The sequence below is a fragment of the Eschscholzia californica genome, unplaced genomic scaffold (assembly GCF_041429995.1).
Source record: "Eschscholzia californica isolate CP2 unplaced genomic scaffold, dmEscCali1.0.p SCAF_4, whole genome shotgun sequence".
Lineage (NCBI taxonomy): Eukaryota > Viridiplantae > Streptophyta > Magnoliopsida > Ranunculales > Papaveraceae > Eschscholzia > Eschscholzia californica.
In genome coordinates this window covers 48275316-48297800 of record NW_028238461.1, presented here as the reverse complement: position 1 = coordinate 48297800, position 22485 = coordinate 48275316, and the positions used below count along the sequence as shown (strand labels likewise).

The window sequence follows — 22485 nt, the reverse complement described above, 5'->3', positions numbered from 1 at the left end:
CTCTTTTTTTTTTAATTGGAAGTCTATGATGGACCTGCCTAAGTGTTGTCATACGGAACAATTTCTACCTAATCCGCGTGAGTTAGGCAAATACTAACATTTCTCAATAATATTACACTTAAACTATTAAAATACCAGAGCGGAAATAAAGTGTAAGCATTTACCAGAGTTTCCAACAAGTCTTGTTGTTTTCATTTGCAAAGACATATACATGATTAGGCATACAACACCACAACCCTAAACCCACCACCACTACCACCACCACCATTTCTCATCAACCCTTTGATGTCTTTGAAACTCGTTCGATGCTAGCATCATACTAGCTAAAGAAGTATAGGCACTCTGAGTGCTGAGTAGTTGTTAATATATGAGCATGAATGATACCCTCTTCCAAAACTTGCAGCATTCTCTTCAGACCTGCAATTTTTCTGAACAAGTTCATACCTGTGATTAAGATTAGATACTATAAAATACTAACATTTTTTCCATGTTCATTGAACACTTCTTCATCTGATACATTCTTATTGATACTTAAGTTTCAAATACAACATCAATCCTTGTAAAAAATAATACAACAACGGTAATGAATCACATATGATCATCCCAAGAAGATAATAAACGAATTTCAGACAATCAACACAACAACCACAACAAGAAACAGCAATAAGACCTGGATTTTTTGCTGCTTGAAAACAATGTTTTTGATGATTAAAACAAGTCAAACTTTTAAATATATGAATCAAATGCCTTCCGAATAAATAAATAAATAAATAAAAAGAGTAATCCACTTTTAGCTTGATCATCCTCTCTTTAAGAGCTTCAATACATCCCCAACTAGATGGAGTGATCCGGTTACCAGTACCTGAATATACCAACAAAATTAGACATTATATTTACGTTTTCGCCGGTGTTCTCTCTTGAAAATAAAGGCCTATTCGTTTCGTTTCTGTTCAACTTTGAACTGATTGTTTAGGTTAATGGACGACTATGGTCGAAAACTTTGGAAGACGGAAGAATATTACACATGAATATGCAGCCAAGATTAGTCACAATTGGAAGATGCTCAGCTCTTCTTTTAGGGCATGATAAAGATCTCTTTGCGGGGTTTGATTTTAAATCAATAAATAGAATTCAATGGTTAGACTCACTGGCAAATCAATTATAAAGTGTCAGACTAGTCGGAGCCCGAGGTTGAGATGCAGTCTATATTAAAAACAGAATGCCGAAACAGACAGTAGCTATTTTGAAAGAGAACAAGATAGCAAACTAGAATATGCCAAAAGGAAAAAAGAATATGTAGATTTGAGAACTAAAATTTTGTTCGAGCCATCAAGGAAGTACTAAAGTTGGAGAAGGATTAGTTTCTTTTACCTGAATTCTCAGAGAAGGGTTTTCCCTAGCACTATCCCGTAACCATTTGATTGCCGAGGGTAATGAAGGCATAACTGCACTGCATGTAAGATTCTCAGCTTCGGGATTGCAATTATTAGGATGTCTACAGAGGAACGTAGAAGATGGTAATGTTTCCCGACTTTCGGCTTTGGAGTTCTCATCAACAACGGCATCTGAAAGCACACATGACACAAGAAAAAATCTAATGTAATCAGAAAAAAATACAGAGATAAGGAAACAACATACATTTTCAGCTAGCTCAATTAACGAATGACATAGGTAAATTTACTTAGATAAGTCAAAGGTTGAAGAACGAGCAAATCGAGTTCATCAAAGTAAAAAAGCAAAGTTCATCGACAGGCAACCAAAAGGCAATGACTATAATAAATAAATAAGAATCTGGTTAAGATAGTAAAACGACAAAAGCTTCTTACCGTTCCCATGGGTTATGTTCTCCCAGATTTTCTGGAGAGTCAATTGCCATGATAAATCCTTCGGAGCGGTGTCTGAAGATATGACGGAGGCGGAAGTAACCTTATTATATGTTGACATACTTGGAACAAAAAAGGCTTTCGAAAAATGAACACCTGATCACATATCCAAAAGTTCATGTCTCCTGTTAGCTTAACGAAAATATCATAACCGAGTTATGAATTTTCTGAAACGAAGCAATACCTGAAGAAGCACAAGTATCGACAAGCTTAGGAAGAAGAGCTTGAGGGTCTCTCACCTCCATGCAGTTGAATAGAAGAATCTAGAGAAAAGTAAAGGGGTTCGCTACTGATTTTTATGATGAACCGTATGAATCAAAATGACAAAAGGAGTAGAAAAACAAAGGGATTTTTTATCAAAAAGTACACTGATTTGAGTTTAGTTCCTTGTACAGATATTACCTGCTTTGAGGATTTCTCTGACCCCTCAAAATTTCCGCTTGCACTTCGAACAAAACCATTTTGTGGTGGTCCTTGAAGTTTTGGATTCCCAGACGAATAACTCATATCTTCTTTTACAGTGTTGGAGAACCATCTAGCACAAGCTTCCATACTCTCAGGACTGTGAGCTCCATCTAAGTAAAATACCAGATCACCAGAAGAACTCTCTTTCATTTCTGATGTGTTGGAAGCTCTGGATGGAGTGTCGTAGAAAATCTGTGCCCGTCCTGAAAGACGTGCAGTAGCAAGACCTCTGAGAAATGGCTCTGGCAAATATACAAATTGTCCCTGCAATTATAACTTTGCAGTTAGGATTTAGAAAAGATAGATAAGACAAAAAAGTCTTTTAAAGAACAAATCTACATCTGTTGAAGTAGTACTAAAGATATTTAGCTTCCTGAAGTTTAATACTTAGAAATGGAGCCATATTCTTCATTAGAGATGACAATCTAGAACAGAACGAAGATGGTGTATTGGCAAGAATGTTAAACAAATCAGGAAAGTTAAGCAACATTAGAAGTTGCTAATCCTGTGCTGTATGTCTCAATATCCACCACGACAATGCCAGCACTAGAAACTCTGTCAGTCCACTGATTCATGTCCCCCTAACTCTATGAATTTATGAAACACAAACCACAAAAATGGGTGAATTTTATCTGTTAGCTTGCCCTGAAAGCAGTTAACACCAAGGGCGGAGCCAGGAATGAAACCTAGGCCTGGCTAGGTAAAGATTATGGATGATGTCAAATGGCCCATTGATGGGGCTGGTTATTTCGGCTAGTTATTCCAAACTCAAGTTATACGGATTTCAGATTTTATGAGCCGAAATGTTAAAACATAATGAGAATTAGATAAATTTAACATGTAATTGAATTAATGAACTTTTAGCAGATTAAATTTTATATCGATATATTTATAGTTGTTCATGTTAGAGACCATAACAAATCTATCGAGATCTACACTAATCTGTGCAAGATCTAACTGAAACGTTTGAGATTTATATTGCAAATAAAAGAAAAAAACAAAGTGTTCTTAGATACATAGTTATTTCTTCAGTGATTATTGTAGTTTTTATTTCACAAAACTAAAAAAACAGAAGCAGTAGAGGGAGACTCCAACTCCCAACCTGATGTGCAGGTGGACCCATGTAGGACCAATTGAGCTACTTAACACCTGATGAAAGTCCTAGCCATTTATACCAAAATATAGAAATCTATCCCTGGCTGCAGCCAGGGATAGTCTTTATATAGGTCCGCCCTTGGTTAACACAGTTGGTTAATGTTCCATCAAGAACCCTAAATCCCTTTAAGTAGAACGAGTAAAAAAAATCCTAACACCTATTAGTTAAATTAGCTTTTCTAACCACTTCTAATTGTTGCAGTTCTGGCTTCTGTTTGATAATTGATAAAAATAGAAATCAAAGTAACGATAGTTGAAGGTGGGTAAAATTAGACCAACATTTTGGAAGATGTCCTTTGGGCCTGTTGTTCTCTGAAGCCAACATCTGCAAAGAGCAACAGCAAGGGCAGCATTTGTGTATTGGTGATCACCAGACAGGCTCAGTTTTAATCCAGTGAGCTGTTTTGGATCAAGAGGTGGTACCACTTCCAAAGGAACCTGCAATCAGTTAGAACCAATCAGTGTGACACACTTCTACCAATTATCAATCTTGAATATTGAACATCTGAATCTAACTTAAAGCAAATATCTTTGAAATATAAAACTAGATGCCTATTGTTGGAAGGCATAAATTTGCTATATTCAAGAAACACAGCAGCATTTCCCAAAAGAATAATTAGCAGCTTTGAAAAGGTCACACAAATTGCACTGCTGCCAGTATCTGATTTTGAACTTCGATATTGACAAGTAAAATGGGACTATTGTCATTTACTCAGTTCGACAAAAGTTTGTTGATCAGATAAATCAACATTATTAAAATATTAATATCGAAGGTGAGTTATTATAACTTCACAAAAATTTGAGTAGCTCATTATGTCAAGGCACTTGTTATTAAATCAAAGCCGTTAAAACACAAAAAGTATTAAATGCAAGTAAAATAATTTTGCAGTGTAACCCAACCTGTGAAGCCAGTCGACCCAAAATCTTGGTATCTTATCTCACATTTTTTTCTCAAGAAGTTGAGCCAAAAACAAAATTTCTCGTTGGTCTTCGTTAAAAGACATACCAATATTTTTTTAGGCTTGGGAGTTGGGATCCCTGTGCAAATTAATAAAAACTATGTGCAAGTCGTATTTTGTGCAAACCCGTAGAAATCTAATATAAGGAGCTCAAGGCTAAAAATGTTGATGAAATACGGATCCTTTTTTACCATAAAAATTGGCCTAGGGAGTTTTGACAAAATTTCACTTATTTTGATTTCTTCCCCCCTTTTTTTAAGGCGTGTCAGAGATATAATATACATTGGATACAAAATCAGACGACTTACCTTCAATTCAGAAGCCTTCTCTTTGATAACATCCATGGCCTCAGGAAGTTGGGGTACAGTGAATCCTGGGATGTGAGGCTTTGAAGAAGGAACAATCAACCGATTTCAGATAATATCTTGAAAACGAGACAGCATAATACCCCGAAACTGATTTATTGTAATAAATAACTTATAACTCAAAGAAAGTTAGAAGTTTGCTAGTTGAAACAACGCATACCTTAAAAATTCCAACCTTGTGTGCTGCAATTTGACCAAGGGTATTTCCTGCATATGGTTTCATAAAAGTATCAAATCGATGTACATAATACTTGCTACTCAAGTTATATTCGTCAACAACTTTCATGAACGTAAACTTATGATGTTTACAAAATTGAACAAAAAATTTGTAGGGATGAGAAAGCAAGAGCCCCTAACATCCTAGAAAATAATACTCAGAAATAAAAAATCTTCTAGGTGGTTGAGTATAAACGGGAGATAGTGCACGATGAATTGCTAGCATAAAGGCAAGAACTCAATATGGCAATACAATTTTTGTTGTTGTCGTGAAAATTTAGTCTCGTCAATGAGCTAAATGTGACGTTACAAAGTTGAACCACTAATTCCAGTAAAGGAAATTTTAAAAGACAACATCGTACCAAGTGTCTCGACGTGATCCATCCCTAAAGAAGCAATGCCACAGACAACAGGTTCTTTGATCTGTTCATGTTTACGATCAAATTAGCGATGACTTCACTTAACAAGGAACACACCAAAAATACCACCAAACATAATTTTCTTCATGCTCGGGAAAGTGTTGATAAGAATGTATAAAAAGAGAAAAAGGAAAGCTAGATGAATAAATACCACATTAGTTGAATCCCTCTTTCCTCCTAGACCAACTTCAATGATTGCAACATCAACCTACAAGCAACCACCATAGCCCTCATGAATTACTATTAAAACATAAAGATTATATAACAGAAAAGTAGAATAGGAATTTTCTAGATCAATATGACAGTATAGTAGGTTGCAAGAAACAATAGGACAGATGAATGCTCATCTAAATAAGCTAGAAAATATTTGTTTTGTTCACGGTCGCATACCAATGTCTACCCTCCATTCTATGATGGCAACAAGGATGGGGAGAAATCAATCATCTGTCTGTCGCCGTTAATTAATAGACAAATATGAAGCAAAACTCTAAACACTCCTTAAGCAACTAACCTGTTCGCATATAAATATCTTAAACGCTAATATTGTTAGGAACTGAAAGAGTGGAGGCATTGGCAAGTCCTCTGAAACATTTTCCTGCACATAGAAAACTTTGAGTAACGCATTTCCCTTGCAAAATATTTTCTCTACATAACATAAAAGAAGACATGAATAGATAGAGGGAAGAAGAAGCCGTGACGCAAAGTGCTCTAAAAAGAATCAGATTATTTCATTTGAGTATGTTATTAGTAAACTAAATTTATTAGCTTCCAATGTGGATTACTGTAATTTGTTAACTTCCATGATGACTTCTCTATGGATGGAAATATGGTTGAGAGCATCCAAGAAAATTACAAAATTAAGACCAAGGCAAAAGTATATAAGTATTAGAGTCCTAGAAGCAACAATGAAGGAACCCAAAGGTCTCAGAGGCAGCTCCCAGAGGAGTTTTCGAGCCAAAATTCTCACTTCCAGAAAAATCAGAAGTTTGTAGAGACAACCTAGAGAGGGTTTTAGAAACTATAGTAGTGAAAAAAGATGTACTGAAAAAAGGTGAAGAACCCAACTAGAATTTGTACCTTCAAATGGTGCCAACAGTCCCAAAAGTATTGTAGAAAGATTTCTTCTGAAATATCCAACCTGCACAAGTAATTCGGAGATACCCACTAATACACAGTAATGGCTTCAAATAACTAATCAAGTTTAGAGCAGGTTCAAATAGTTCATTCGTGTTTACTCTTGAACCGGAAAATTAAAAATGTATTTTTTGTAACTTGAACAATTTTACTGAGTGCTTGAACAGGACAACCGAGTGATAAACAATCTCCTCATATAAAATGATAAAATGCTTCTACCTAGTGTTCATTAATAGGGAGGCAGAAGAAAGTTGTATCGAGCAATAAGAGTGTAAGACAACATTGGATCTTTAGGGTGTAAATAAGCACTAAATGTTTAATGCTTCAGAAATTACCCATCTACTCGAAATCTTTCTCTAACGTCAATTAGATGCGGAGAGGTGAATAGTCCAGTTCGAAAGCCACATTCCCGTAAAATGGCCTCAGAGAATGTACATGTTGAACCCTGAAATATAAATCTGTGAGACATGATTGCATTCAAAAGTTCTCTACGATGCATTGACAAAACCAAATTCAAGGAAAAAAATAATATCTTCCACCAAATGGATAAAGAATAAGAAAAGGTGAATAAGTTTATTGGTTAGATAAAAATAGCATCTGTTACATGCACTATAGTCTATACGAGCCAGCATCATTGCTAAAGAGATCCATTTTTCACCAACCCCTCCTTAATCTACCTCTACACGGTTTTTCACGCACTGACACACATATATAGAAGATATATTGTGTATTTACACAGTTATATATCTATATGTATTTACACAATATAACAGCAGTGCCATGGAAATCAAAACCCACAAAAGATATGTAGCTTAGGCATCTGGCAATACCTTTCCTTTTGTTCCAGCAACATGGATAATTTTGAGACCAGCTAAACGATCCTCCAAACCTAGTATCTGTAAACTCAAGAAAGTCACTTTTGCTAGCACCCATGTTTCAAATAAAATAAGGAAAAGCTATCATACAGGCTATTACATCACAGTATTTAAAATTCTGAAACTCAGATACATGTCAGGTTAAACCCAGTATGCCAGTTATAATTACTAATATAGATGGGTACATGAATCGCTCTAGATAACTGAAAGTAGTCAAGTCCCCATTTCTGAGAGAATGTATGGAACATAAATTGAATCAAAATCCTATAAGATGATAACTGGTCTCCATGTCTGTTAACCATACTATACTATACTAATAAACATAAATCATGTGCATCTTTAGTGGCACTTCATCAGTACCATTATATGAGAGAAAGGTCCCTTCAGGACCCTCTTTTAATTGGATTAGCCTCCGAACCGATTGACCGAGAAAGGCCCCAACTTTTTCATAGCATTTCAAGAATGAAAAGATTGAGTTTTACTAAAATGAACTGGCACACACAACTTGGGTCTTTTTTCTATTTTTTGTGAAGGATGTCTATTTCTGTTTATATAGGGAGAGATTGACTATTTCAGTGTCCACCACTTAATATCCTGTCACATAACTAATATGGTAACTGAAAAAGGGGTCTATAATTTGAAGATTTCCAAACGAAGGGTATGTGCAACACTGCAAGATTTTCCGTTCTCATTATCCAACACAAATATCTTTTGGTGTTTTGTTATACGGGTTGCACTTTGCAATGGTCGAAGAAACTAAGACAATCGGTCTCAAAAGCTGGGTTACTGTAACAAAGTTTACCTGAAGATACTTTTCCATCCTCTCCAATTTTCCAAATTTACCGCCTATATTTGACTTGTCTCCACGTCTTTTACGAGTAATAAGAGAGGAAAGTGCTTCCATGGCAGATTCATATGAAGAAGAAAGAAGCAAGTCCTGCTTTGCATCGAGCACTCCACCACTTGCCATTTTTTTGATTGCTGTGCAAATAAGGAAGCTCAATGATTCAACCTTAAACGACCCCTTTAAACAAACAAAAGTATTAAGTAATTTTCCAAGCATATGGTGAACTGTACTCATAGCATTAAATGGGAAAGGGGTTTCGATATTAGTTTACACAAAAAGTAGATATGTACGACTACAAACACTTCTTAATGCATATGTTTCACTTAAGTTAGAAAGGTGGGCTTACTTGGCAGTACTTGATCATGCGTCTCTAGGCAAACAGGCAAACATGCAATCCTCTGAGACGTTCTGGGGGAGAGTTGGTGCCACCTACGCCTATAGAAGGGGAGAATAGCAGATCTCTCATACTTCAAAGAAGAATTTGCGTGGACAAGCATGAGTAAACATCAAGCCTGCAAAATGTAAATTTTTATTTTTGGGTTTAGTAAGAACAAGGCCAATTATAGACCAAGAAGATAGTCTCTTAGAAAATATAATAATCAAGATTTTTCAAAAACTTTAGCATGCATAGATTATTACTTATGTAGTCACGAACCAAAATGAAAAAAAAAAAAAAAAAAATTGTTCCTAAAGAAAGTAGAGAACTTAAAACCTTTCAAAATTTGGACTTGCATATACTGAGTTCTTGTAGGAGTTACTCGTAACTCTTTGTGAGCCATTGATTCCATCACGAGAGAGACACTGCTCTAAAAATGGAATCAATTGGTTTACGACCTTAACTTTATTCCCAAATCCACTGATAGACAATCCACCTAAGAATCTCAATCATCAGTCATCTTGCTGGAAAATTTGAACATTGGGCGGTTTAGACCCAAAGGAGAACATCGTACACTAGTTTCTTTTGAAATTCAAATATTATCCCCGGCAAACTAATCTTCTGTTCTTCTTTGATAATTTTAACGTCTTTGATCCGCTAATGTAAATACTCAACAAGATAGAGGACTCTACATCTTGAAGTTTCTAACTTTAAGTTAATATAGTTTTCATTAGTTGTTATTTTAGTATAATACGTATGAAATGACTTATTACCCCCCCATTTCACATACATAACTGACGTTCTTGAAGGATATGGTGCCTGAAGTCTGAAGGAATGGTATCCTTCCGAAGGAGTGTCCTTCGACCAAGGATGCAATGCGTGCAATTTGGCTATTAGGATCTTAATGACCTTATTCGGAAGATCATTAGTCCGGTCCAATTAGGGGTCGTAATGCTTAGCTAGAAGCCAACTACGATCGTCGAATCAAGAGTTGATTCGCGGCTAACATAGACCGGATCCTACAAGGGTTACACAACAGAATAATGATTTGAACGGAGAGAATTGACTAGATGGGAAATGGCAAATAAGTGGATTGGATCCGTTATTGGTAAGTCCAGAAAGATTCGGAGAAGTCCGAAAGGGATAAACATGTCCGGGCCCAAAAGGGAGGCCCGGAATGGCTTTAGGAAAGCCGGCCATGTGATGGCCGGCCAAGGCAATAGGGCCGGCCATGTGATGGCCGGCTAGGCCCTAAGTGGGCCGGCCAAGGAAGCCCATAAAGGGCTATGTTGGCCGGCCACACTTAAGTGACCCAATGGAGGGTATTTTGGGTGTTGCCTAATAATTAGGTTTATGGAATCCTAGTTTGAGTCTAATACCTCTTCTAGGGAATTCTATATATACCTAATTATACAACCTAAAGAGAGAGGCAATTTCAAGAGAGAAATTTCCCAAGTCTGAAAGAGTTTCAGAATATACATCTCAGAGAGAGAGAGAGAAAAGGAGTTTTCTCAAGTATCTAGTCAAGAAGAAGGAGTTCTTCATCTCAACCTTCAAGAAGGTCCTAGCTGACTGAAAGGAGGGAGTTCAAGTCATTATTCGGTGTCTCAAGTAGAGGAGCTACACTTGGAGCTCTTATCTTCCGAATACTGATCGGAATTTAGTTCGTGGGAAAGCGATTAAGAGGTAATCTTCTTTCCAATCTAGTTCATTGGTATGTTCATGTATAGATCCTGGATTAGTGTTAAACATATGATGTTTGAGATTCCGCTACCAACACTAATAGACAATTAGGTGTATGAGATACACTAGGTGAAAACCCTTCAGTGGCATCACGAGCCGTTTGCATGAACTATCTTTGACTAGATGAATTAGATTCATACTTGAACAACTAGATATTAGTGTTTTAATGTTTGAATAGAGATTTAAACATAAGTTTGATGAGATCAAATTAGGGTTTTGGATGAGATTCATGACCTAGAAACACTAGAAACAAAGTTTTATGAAAAGAGTTTTCATAAACAAGTGTTAGGGTTTTAGAATTTTGACAAAAATCATCAAAACCATGAAGATTGGTTGATGATTTGATCAAAAACAGTACCTAACAGCAGCTGGAACAGAAAGAAAGAAAAGAAAAAGAAGTTGGAACGGCAGGATTTTCCAAAAAACATGGAAACCCTACTGGCCGGACCGGCCAGGACGCGTCCAGGACGCGTCCGGGCCGGACCAGCACGTCTCGGACAGACAGTCCGAGACAGACAGGGACACGGACTGGAAATCCCAGTCCGTGAAGGACCGGGAATCCTAGTCCGAGCTGGACTAGGAGTCCGAGACTCTCGGGTCTCGGACGTCCCAGAGCGTCTAGGACGCGTCTGGGAATCCCAGTCCAACACGGACTAGGAGTCCGAGACTCTCGGGTCTCGGACGTCCCAGCGCGTGGGACGCGTCTGGGACATCCCAGTCCGAGACGGAATAGGATTCCGAGACAGGAGCGTCTCGGATATCCTTGACGCGTCTGGGACGCGCTCGAGGAACCTATTTAGAGTCTCGGTCTAGGACCGAGACACTGGACGGGCGTCCGGATGCATCGAGGATGCGTCTGGAGCAACCAGAAGCATCTCGGATGCGACTGGAAGCTTCCAGACGCAACTCGGATGCGACCGGAGCATCCAGAAGCGTCTGGGACGCGTCTGGACGCGTCCAGAAGGCATCCCAGATGGGATGGCCTAGCCGTCTGTGCACAGAAGCGTCTGGGACGCGACTGTGGGGCACGGGTGCATCTCGGACCAAAAATCCGAGACGGCACGTGTGCTGTCCCGAGACCAGACACGTCGGGGACGCGTCTGGGAGTTCCAACAGCTCTCGGATTAAGCATCCGAGAGGCATATGCAGCGACCCGATGGCCTGGACGCGTCTGGGACGCGACCAGGACGCATCCTAGACATCTCATCCGAGATGTCTATGGTCTGTCCTAGGACAGAAGCGTCTAGCTGGGCTAGGACGCGTCTGCCCGAGAGACATAGCACGGCAGGAAGGTGCTGTCTCTAGGACCGGACCTTGACTGGGCTGAGTCAAGAGTTGACCAGAAACCAGTCAAGGGGCTTTGAGCAGGGTTGACTCAGATCTTTTTGAGTGAGACTCAAAGGCCTTTTGGGCCATGATCTAAAAGGGAGTTTTTCAGACTTTTCTCCCGGTTCCGAGCATAATTTTTCCGACTTAGACCCGGGTTAGTAGAGTACCCAAACGGAGTTTTTCCTTATTTTGATTTTGGAAACAATTAAGGAAGAAACATAATGTTTTAGTTTGAGTATTGAGAATACGAAACTTTAGAAACATTAGACATAGAGATGTCACAAATTCCCACGAATAGCTATGCGATAGCAAAACCTAGAAACGAATCTAGGATACATACTTTATTTATTATGATTGTCATATTTTTGTATGTATGGATATATGTGATTGCGTAGAATAGTATACCTTTAGATAGGATTATCGTTTCTTGTTCTAAGCGCAAGGAGTTGTGCCCGAATAATACTTAGAGTATAGGGTCTTAGATTCTATTGACGAACTGAATGATGAGATCATGGTTCAAGTGGGAGTAGTCAATAGAGGTTCTTGGATATGAATCCAATCGAACCATAGGCGAACAAGAAATAAACTTAAAAGATGGGATCTTTTAAGGGGTAATACTAAGATTTAACAAATCATTACGCAAACCCACATAAACTTTTACGTAATAAATCATGAATGGTTATGCAAGAGTTCACAGTAACGCAACTTGATAAATTACGTAATAAGTCCCAAAAAGAATTTTGAGTAAAGCCTACCCAGATTAAGACACCTGTTGAGCCCTTGTTCATCGATGGTGGGTCATGCCAAAGCAGGGTGCCATCTTTTACCTCGGGACAATACGGGTAGATCTATGAAGAGGTCTACATGTCTAAATGGTTATTCTCAAACGAATCAGCAAAAGGGTTTTGGATTTCGAGGCTAAAGGACGATTTAATGTTTAAATCGTTAACCAAGAATCATATGAGATATGATCAGTAAGGAGTTACTCACCCAGGAGGGTGGAGTTAAGGGCAGTGCCAAAGTACGCTTAGCTTCACAGGAATGGGATCTTGGAATTATATTATTCTAAGGGGACAACAAAAGTAGAATAATATAGGCAAATTAGGAAAATTGCCAGGATAACAAGTTTAATCACTTTCGCATTTCTTACATGTAGTTTAATTATGACAACAACCATCTTCAACCTCTACACCATACTTGAGAAATTGAACGACACCAACTTCGTTCAATGGGAGAGGAACCTAAGAAAGGTTCTAGGAAAAAGCGCAGAAATATTGGACATTCCGATCCCCGTGCTTTCAGAAACTTCTTCTGATGAAGAACGTAAGCAAGTAGACGACATTCGAAGGAAGTCAGCGCCAGTAACCGGTTTAATGCTAATGGCCATGGAAAGAAAATATATAGATATGTTCATTGAAATGGAGGCATACACCATTATTCGACATCTAAGAGATGTGTTTAGAACACAATGTCGAATAGAAAGATTTAGAATCAGAATGGTGTTACTGGGGATGCGACTGGAGAAAGGGAAACCAGTTCGTTATCATGTTTTGGAGATGATAGATCACCTCAAAGACATGGAATGGATGGGGTCTCCTATGCCAGTCGAACTGGCGGTTGACATGATCCTGAATTCATTGGATGAAAGGTTTAAGGATGTGGTTACAAACTTTGAAGATAAGTTTGGACGGGTATCCTTCGAAAGTCTACTGGCGATTCTGGAAGTTGCTGAAAGTGGTTTCAGCACCCCTGAAACTCTAGAAGAGATTCTAGGAATTCAGGAGACAGTAAATACGGGAACGGAAGACGTTAGGAGAAGGAAGCCGTCTGGGAGGAGAATGGGCAAGAAAGCACCAAGACCCAGAACCATCCTTCCTAACAAGAGATGTCTTGTGTGCGGTAGTACATCTTATATTCGATTAAGAGATTGCCCGCGTTTTTTGGAAGAACAAAACAACGGAGCTGGGAGTTCCGGTCAAGGTAAAAATTATTAAAAGTTATTCAATTAAATACACATTCCTCAAGGTATGCGATACCTAAAAGACTCTTATCATTATGAATGACAGGAGCGAGAGGGAGCTGAGTATTTATTGAAGAGGAGATGAACCTGTCGAAAGCTGAAAAAGGCAAGAGTTGCTGGAAAAGCTCAAGAAGGATCATAGACTCGATAGGCAATACTTTAAAGTAGTTTTAGTATTTCTTTTTCTTTTTAGAACATTGACTCTGTAATGAGATTATGGGAGTGAATAAAATATGAGATATTTTATGATGTTCTTAAAGGAGCCTATCTAACTTTTAAGTGAATTTTAACGAACGATCCGACTTAGTCATTCTAAATCTTGTAAGAGTACAAGAGTTCAGTTAATCGTAGAAAACAATGTTGGACATGAAAGTCTGCGATTAGTGTGATTAGAATGGACGTAGAACTTGATTGTGGAGGAGTTTTAGAAACAAATCCAAAATCGAGAAGTGGATCGGGATGACTAAAAGAGCATGATGAGATCATGAGTCCGATAGTCATCAGTCTTCCAAAACACAAAGTCTAATATGTATCTGCCAAACCACTAAAAAACCTAAAAGCTATAGTGAATAATTGAGTCCATTCGAATATGGATATCGTTTTAGAAGGAGTTCTAAAATTATCAATTATTCCAATGTCTAAAAGAGTTTTAGACATAAGTTCTTCAAGAAGAAGAACGGGGTTTTCTCGCCAAACATCGGAACACAATGAGATTGTTGCTCTCGATGGTGTCTTCATTAAAAGGAGGGTCCTTCTAAAGAAGACAAGTGGGAGGAAAAATCGAATGGGATTCGATAAAGAGCAACAAGAGGAAGTAAGGAGTTACTTGCCTTAAAACGAAAGAGAGTAAGAGTTACTCGTCTTACGTGACAAGGGATGTCGACTTGAATGGTTCAAGAGACGATCGCCTAGAAACTTCTTAAGGAGTTAAGAAGGTTGCTCAAAAACCCCAATGAATCTTGGGAAGATTCATAAGAACTATAGCAGAAACCACTCTGAAATTGGATCGGAAATCCAAAGAGATAAGAGTAAGAATGGTTGAATCTTGTGAGACAAGAAGGTAAGTGGGAGTGAAACAAGAGTTGTTTCAGGAGTCCTGTATGTGGGAGACATACAAGAAAGGACAAGAAGACGAGGGTGAATTAACCATGGGCGTCAGAAGTCTATGGAGATAGACTTTAGATGATAAAGACTCGTTCAAAAGGAGTTTTGGAGAGGTCTGAATAAGAAGTTCTCTGAGAGAGAAATTCTACCCAACTCCCGTGAAAAACACAGGAGAGACACTTATGTTAGGAAAACATAAGAACGATCATGAGATGATTGTTGTTTACCCGTACATCTAGAAGGTACTTGGAGTACGAAAAGATGTCGTCGCCCATACAAGTCAGAAGATTGAAGAAAGTCATAAAAGTAATCTTCCGAAAATAAAGATAGGAATCTTTTAGGAAGGGCTAACAGATGGGAAAGAGTTTTCCATGCTGGGAGTCGTTGCTTAACTCTACTAGATAAGAAAGTAAAATTAGAACTTGGGAAGTACTAATTTCAGTGGGAGAAAACTGATAATATCGTAACGGCTTACGAAGAGTTCGAAAGCAAGATAATTACAAAGCGAAGTGAAAAGGAAAACTAAACTGTCACCTTAGAACGATCATGAGATGCTCGGGTCTAAGGAATTAGGATCCAGGAGGAGAATCCTAAAAAGACTTGTAAAATTGAGAACGTGAAGGAGTTCACGCGGGTGCTCAAATTTTACAAACTCTTGTTATCCGAAATAAACTGGGTTTATTTCGTCATCTAAATTGTGGTTTAGAATTTAGACGACAGTCCAAAAGGATGGAGTGTTCCAGGTAGGTTTATTAGATACGTGATCTAATGAAAGAAACCCTACTAAGTGAACATGGAAGCACATCATCCTACTATCCCTAGTCCAGGTCATTAGTTGGACAATAATGACTTATGAAGACTAGCATGAGTGTTTGACAAGATAGCGCTGTTTCTTGGGCTATGGGAATAGGAGTATTCAAAGGTCAACTTCATGGGTGTATATCAAGAGTTGATGATACACTGGAAACCCGCCGGATGAGAGTACTTCAAGAGTTGAAGTTATAAGGTGTCATAACTCTCATTCAAGCAAATTGGAGAGATTCCTCAAAACATGAGTACTCACTCAGTTTATGGAAGGAATGTCGAACTTTGGTACCGTCAAACGCCATCCGTAAAAAGTGGTTATAAAAGCGGCATACTGGGGGAGACAGGATAGACATGAAATTGAGTGGGAGTACAAGAATGGATTATGTTTTCCTGAGTAAAATCAGGATAAAGTATCTCCGGGCCACTTGATGAGTAACAACTGAAAAATGCATGGCCGTGCTCAAACGGATTAAGAGTTAATCGTTTGGATTGGAAGTTGTTCTCGGGATCAAGAGAGTCTGATAAATATGACATATCAGATGAGATACGAAAAAACATGGGAATCGAGCATTGCACTTGTTCTAAGTACAAGTGGGAGACTGAAGGATATGGTGCCTGAAGTCTGAAGGAATGGTATCCTTCCGAAGGAGTGTCCTTCGACCAAGGATGCAATGCGTGCAATTTGGCTATTAGGATCTTAATGACCTTATTCGGAAGATCATTAGTCCGGTCCAATTAGGGGTCGTAATGCTTAGCTAGAAGCCAACTACGATCGTCGAATCAAGAGTTGATTCGCGGCTAACATAGACCGGATCCTACAAGGGTTACACAACAGAATAATGATTTGAACGGAGAGAATTGACTAGATGGGAAATGGCAAATAAGTGGATTGGATCCGTTATTGGTAAGTCCAGAAAGATTCGGAGAAGTCCGAAAGGGATAAACATGTCCGGGCCCAAAAGGGAGGCCCGGAATGGCTTTAGGAAAGCCGGCCATGTGATGGCCGGCCAAGGCAATAGGGCCGGCCATGTGATGGCCGGCTAGGCCCTAAGTGGGCCGGCCAAGGAAGCCCATAAAGGGCTATGTTGGCCGGCCACACTTAAGTGACCCAATGGAGGGTATTTTGGGTGTTGCCTAATAATTAGGTTTATGGAATCCTAGTTTGAGTCTAATACCTCTTCTAGGGAATTCTATATATACCTAATTATACAACCTAAAGAGAGAGGCAATTTCAAGAGAGAAATTTCCCAAGTCTGAAAGAGTTTCAGAATATACATCTCAGAGAGAGAGAGAGAAAAGGAGTTTTCTCAAGTATCTAGTCAAGAAGAAGGAGTTCTTCATCTCAACCTTCAAGAAGGTCCTAGCTGACTGAAAGGAGGGAGTTCAAGTCATTATTCGGTGTCTCAAGTAGAGGAGCTACACTTGGAGCTCTTATCTTCCGAATACTGATCGGAATTTAGTTCGTGGGAAAGCGATTAAGAGGTAATCTTCTTTCCAATCTAGTTCATTGGTATGTTCATGTATAGATCCTGGATTAGTGTTAAACATATGATGTTTGAGATTCCGCTACCAACACTAATAGACAATTAGGTGTATGAGATACACTAGGTGAAAACCCTTCAGTTCTCTCTTCAAATCGACCAGATCAAGGATATAACTTTACTCTCTTTCACCAGGAAACTTGCAACGAGAAACCTATCCCTCAACTAAGAGAATTCAAATAACTTCAAAAGTTATTAAATATAAGTACTATTTCGAATGGTTAAAGTTTAGACTAAGATGGTATTTATTCTTTAATGAATCTAAATATGAGTCTGACTCAGATTTATGTGTATCTCACTTAATTAACATGAGTTTATTGTACTTTTATCTCTTCAATAGAATCAAGTCTTAAAACAAGTGTTCTTCTCGAATTTAGTCTTTATTTCATAGTTGAAATGACACATTCCGGACGGGGACTTCTTAAAGATCTAGCTCCATTAGATAGATAACGGGGAACCTTACTTACCCCTAATAATATGTTAATTACATAATCATGTTTGTTACTCTTCAGTATTCACTTTCTAATATCGGATGACGGATCTCAATGTTTCGAATCTATGGCTTACAGAATGTCACCTCACCTCGTGGAGCAACTCTTACTTAGTGAGTGAAAGAAGCATTTTCCAATTATGAAGATATGCATTGGAAATTAATTCAAACTTCAGATTTTAGAATCTTAAAAAAAGCACCATTTTACTACTAATATAAAACTTCTATTTTGAAGAGATCTAATCGAGGATAGAACCAAATAAGTAAAACTAATCCAAAAGCATGAGTGAAGACTAAAGAAATAAGCACTTATTCTTTCAGTACAGATTTAAAGAATAAGTGTTTCTTTACACATTTCAAGATTGGGTTCTACCCCATATCTTACAAATTCAGTAAGAATTAACAATACCCCATATTTGAAAATAAGAAGATCTCAATAGACAATGAACTAAATTAGTACTAAATTATGAAGAAAAAGGAGTTCCTCTTTTGACAGATTAAGCAGAGTAGAAATCAAATCAAATAGCAATATAGAACAAAAAGAGTAAGAAAAATAGTAGAGAGAGAGAAAGAAGAGGGTTTTGTAAGTTGATTCACCTAATTCCGGCCGCCGCAAACCTCCTCCTCCTAGAGCTTTCCCGCCATTCTTTTCTACTCTCTCACTCTCTCTCTCTCCTGTGACTCTTTGGGGTGATGGTGGTCGTGTGCGCCAATGGAGAGCCTCAAATAGCAGACACACATTGACCAACGTGCCCTCTGACAAACTCACCACTAACGGAATCTGGGTGCGTGCCTGTCTTTAGTCACATGTGATGCACGTGACTGTTATCTTTGCACAAAAAACGTGGTCTATCTACCTAGCCGTTTTTTTAAAAGGACAATTAGGGTCTAAATGTTAGCTTATCAAATGAGATATAGGTTCTTTCAACAAAAAAAAAAAAAAAATGAGATATAGGTTAATAGGTATATATGTGTTCGAAGTCTGATAAGCTATTCGATATTCGATAACTGATAGTTATTCGACGAATATTATATATCAATATCTGAATTTGACTCTGATATTATCAACGGGCATTCGACAATATGCTATATCTGAAACATAATAAAATTATTACTAAATTTTTAACCGATTGATCTAAACAATAAATCTCCACCATTTATTGTCTATATTATTACAACAAGTCTACATGACCCGCTTTCTTGGACTCCCACTTGAACTGTCTGTGAGAGAAACAAGAATTTTTCTCTCCACGTGATTGAACATGTGAGAAGAGAGAGAAACCCTTGTTGTCTCACAGGTAGTTCAAGCGGGAGTCTCAGAAGGCGAGTTAGGTATACTTTTTTTATATTATTATTAATAAAATATCAATTTTTTTTATTTTTATATATTACTTATCGGATATTGGTGTATCCGTATTCGTATCCAATAAGAAAATATCCAATCAGGAATATCTGGATCCGTAACCGATATTCGAAATTTCAGATATTTTTTTTTAAAAATCGAATACGAATACAGTTCGGATGTCGAATATCAGTTGACAATCTTATTTTTCCGGAACTATTGAAGACTCCTCCACTCCGCTTTGGGGCTTCCAAGATGGAGTATTAGAAAATAAATATTTTAGTCAATTAAATCTGACTTACGAAAAGTTTGTTTTGAGTCAGATGTCAATTTTATTTGTCTTTTTTGCTCCATAATCTTCATTTTCTACTACCACTTCGGACCACTAGTACCACCACCACATCCGAACACTACCACCGCAACCATCACCACCACTTCTATCTCCCTCTCTTCTTTTTCTTCCCCTCTCATCTCTCTTTATTTTTTTCTCATTCTCTTTTTTTCCTCGCTCTATCGAGGAGAATCCTCGTTAGAACTTATCTAGTTTGGGATATGGTGACATCTAACTAGTGAATATTGATAAAATTCTAGCGAGATAACTTTAGTTCTAACATCTGTTAACATTTGGTAGATCAAGTGGTCGATAATGTTGACATAAACTCCAAAACCCTAGAGCCATGTTTGGCGCGCAGGAATGAAATGTGATTCATGGGAATCACATTCCCGTAACGTGATTTCTGGGAACCAAAATACTGTAGTTTGATGTTTGGTTTGACCAGGAATGAGAATTTGATTCCTGACATATTCCTAATTAGGTGTTTGGTTCGTATAGGAATATGAATGTAAATATTTGTAAAAGTTCACTTTTATCCTTACTTAAACTACATAAAATACACATCAACTTTTTTTTAGCATAAAACTAAGGTATATCCCGTGTCCTATGGCACGAAAAGGATGGGGTTAAGTGTCAAGTGTTTAGGGTAATGGGTTGGGCCCTTAATCTGCTTATCAATACAAAAGAAAAATTGACAACTTTCTATATTTATTATTCCTATATTGTGGATATCCTAATTTTTTGGTATTCTACTTATTGCTTAATTTTTTGTGTGTTTTTTTATTAGTTATATTGTTGAAGAAGTGAGAGATTTTAATTTCTTTTTTAATCCTTGGAATATATTTGTTTCCTATTTTCTTAAATTATTATTTTATTTCTAAGAAGGACACATTTATTTATTTCCAGTTATTTTATTTCTAAAAATGACTATATTTTAAATTTTGGGAAGGACTTCTAAGTAATATCTTTTATTAAGAAAAAAGATGTTTGTCCCAGTGAGCATTTTGTTATTTAGTAGGGTATATCACGTGCCCTAGGGCACGAACCATTGTACAAATCAAATTTCACGACATTTCATATTTATTATTGCTATATTGTGGATACCCTAATTTTTTGGTATTTTACTTATTGTTTATTTTCTTTTGTTTCATTTTTTTAAATTAGTTATTGTTTTATTGAGAGAGATTTCAATTTCTTTCTTTTTTTAACTCTTGCAATATATTTTTTTTTTCGTAAATTAATTATTTTATTTCTAAGAAAGACATAGTTGTTTTTTTAAATAGGTGTTGTTTCTACAAAGGACTATATTTTAAATTGGGAAGGGCTTCTAGATAATAATATCCTTTATTAAAAAAGGATGTATATCCCAATCAAGTTTTTCCCTTCTGTTTTATTATATAGACACACATCAACTTTGTAATATATTAAAATCCGTATTATTTTTTCAAATTGGTAGGTATGAAATAATAACACGATACATCAAAGGGTTAGAATTTAAAGATAATAAATAAATATCTTAATAAAAATTTATCTAAAATAAAATTTTGTTCGTAAACCTAAATAGAAATTTATCTAAAATTAAATTTTATTCATAAACATAAATAGTACTTATTAATACCAAATTTTACAAAAAAATAAAATTGGTAATTCAATATTTTGTTAAGGATATATTTATCAATAAATATTAATATATGTGATTCCGGAGGAATGTGAATCACAAACCCACCTCCCACTGGATTTGCTATTACCCCTTTCTGAGGGAATAACATTCCCGGGTTCACACCATTCCCGCAAGCCAAACAATGATTTGGAATGTGATTCCTGGGAATCACATTCCATTCACACGCTATTCCCGCGCGCCAAACATGGCCTAGAGGTTTCAAATCCGATTCCTATAGGAAGTAGATTTCATGGTTCATTGAACTTTGGTTATTAAGGTATAAATAATGTAACAAATTTGTCGGGGTTTAGGTCATGTTCAGTTGGCCTTTAGGCCTCTTTCATTATTGATTTAAGTTAGGCAGTTATCGTGCTTATCACATCTTCGTGATGTATCAATGTCTTGTAATGACTAATGTATATCGTAGTTAATTTCTCAAAAAAAATGGAACCCCCTTCTTTTTATTCTTTCTGTTATATGAAGCAAATGATTATACGGCCAAATTCTTAGCCACAGAGTAGGAAAAATTATCTTAAGGTTGTTTACGTACGAAATAACTACTCAATCAACCTCAAAACTTCGCAAACTTTTCTTTTCTTTCTTTTTTTTTTTTGCAAACTTTCGGAAAAAGAAAATTTCGCAAACTTTTCCTTAGTAAATGTAATATCAATATACCATATATCAATCTTATGAAACAAGTTTTGTGTATTACTATTTAAAAAGAATGAATTTGCAAACTTTCGGAAAAAGAAAATTTCGCAAACTTTTCCTTAGTAAATGTAATATCAATATACCATATATCAATCTTATGAAACAAGTTTTGTGTATTACTATTTAAAAAGAATGAATTGTGGGTGGCACTCATTGGGTGCCACTAAAGGCCCGGGACTACAAATTTTTTTTTTTGAGACAAAATAACATCTATTGATAAAGAATTAAGGCACAATTGGTGGTGTACTCAATTTGACTAAGACAAAGACATGTATCTCGACTACAAAATCAAACAAAAAGGTGAATGCCGTAGACATTGGTGGTGTACTCAATTACTCAATAATCCTTTCAACAAAAAGAAAAAGAAAATTTTTCACTCAATAATCAACTTAGGCAGTGAATGATTGGTCAATGCATTTAGAAGTAATCTATGTTTTCCCTTAAAGAAGACTCATTCATTGTCTATTACTTTCCATCCAAACAAACTAAACATCTTTGCGTGAGATGTAAGGCCAGGTTGAGTAGTATTTTTCAGTCAAATCAACACTTAACTAACAAAAGTATCGCAAATTTACAAAGTTAATCTTTTCAAAGACCAAAGAAATCAAAATCAAATATTGGAGGACGATTTTGCAGTTAATCTCGTGAGGGGCAAATGGCAATACTTAAGTTTGATGGGTTAAAGTGAGAGCCACAAGGTTATGCGCAAC

General features: G+C 37.0%; 1 protein-coding gene across 1 annotated transcript; it reads right to left on the bottom strand.

Annotated features, from left to right (window-relative positions):
- Positions 1 to 505: 505 nt before the first annotated feature.
- LOC147545503 (folylpolyglutamate synthase-like) lies at positions 506 to 18552 on the bottom strand. The gene is made up of 17 exons (XM_086673400.1): positions 18326 to 18552; positions 8665 to 8830; positions 8274 to 8452; positions 7427 to 7492; positions 6932 to 7041; positions 6540 to 6600; positions 5974 to 6057; positions 5614 to 5670; positions 5406 to 5466; positions 4988 to 5034; positions 4771 to 4848; positions 3783 to 3941; positions 2286 to 2612; positions 2068 to 2146; positions 1827 to 1979; positions 1372 to 1565; positions 506 to 862 (listed from the first exon to the last, which is right to left on the bottom strand). Exons 2-17 carry the CDS (start codon positions 8813 to 8815, stop codon positions 800 to 802), a joined length of 1869 nt encoding a protein of 622 aa, XP_086529526.1. The 5' UTR covers positions 8816 to 8830; positions 18326 to 18552; the 3' UTR covers positions 506 to 799.
- Positions 18553 to 22485: the final 3933 nt, after the last annotated feature.

Excerpts from the sequence above, each read along its gene's own strand:
- LOC147545503 (XM_086673400.1), bottom strand. The coding sequence starts at position 8,815 with ATGCTTGTCCACGCAAATTCTTCTTTGAAGTATGAGAGATCTGCTATT. Across the intron at positions 4,849-4,987 it reads ACAAGGTTGGAATTTTTAAG|CCTCACATCCCAGGATTCAC; the intron begins GTATGCGTTGTT and ends CCTTCTTCAAAG. Across the intron at positions 2,147-2,285 it reads CAGAGAAATCCTCAAAGCAG|ATTCTTCTATTCAACTGCAT; the intron begins GTAATATCTGTA and ends ACTTTTCTCTAG.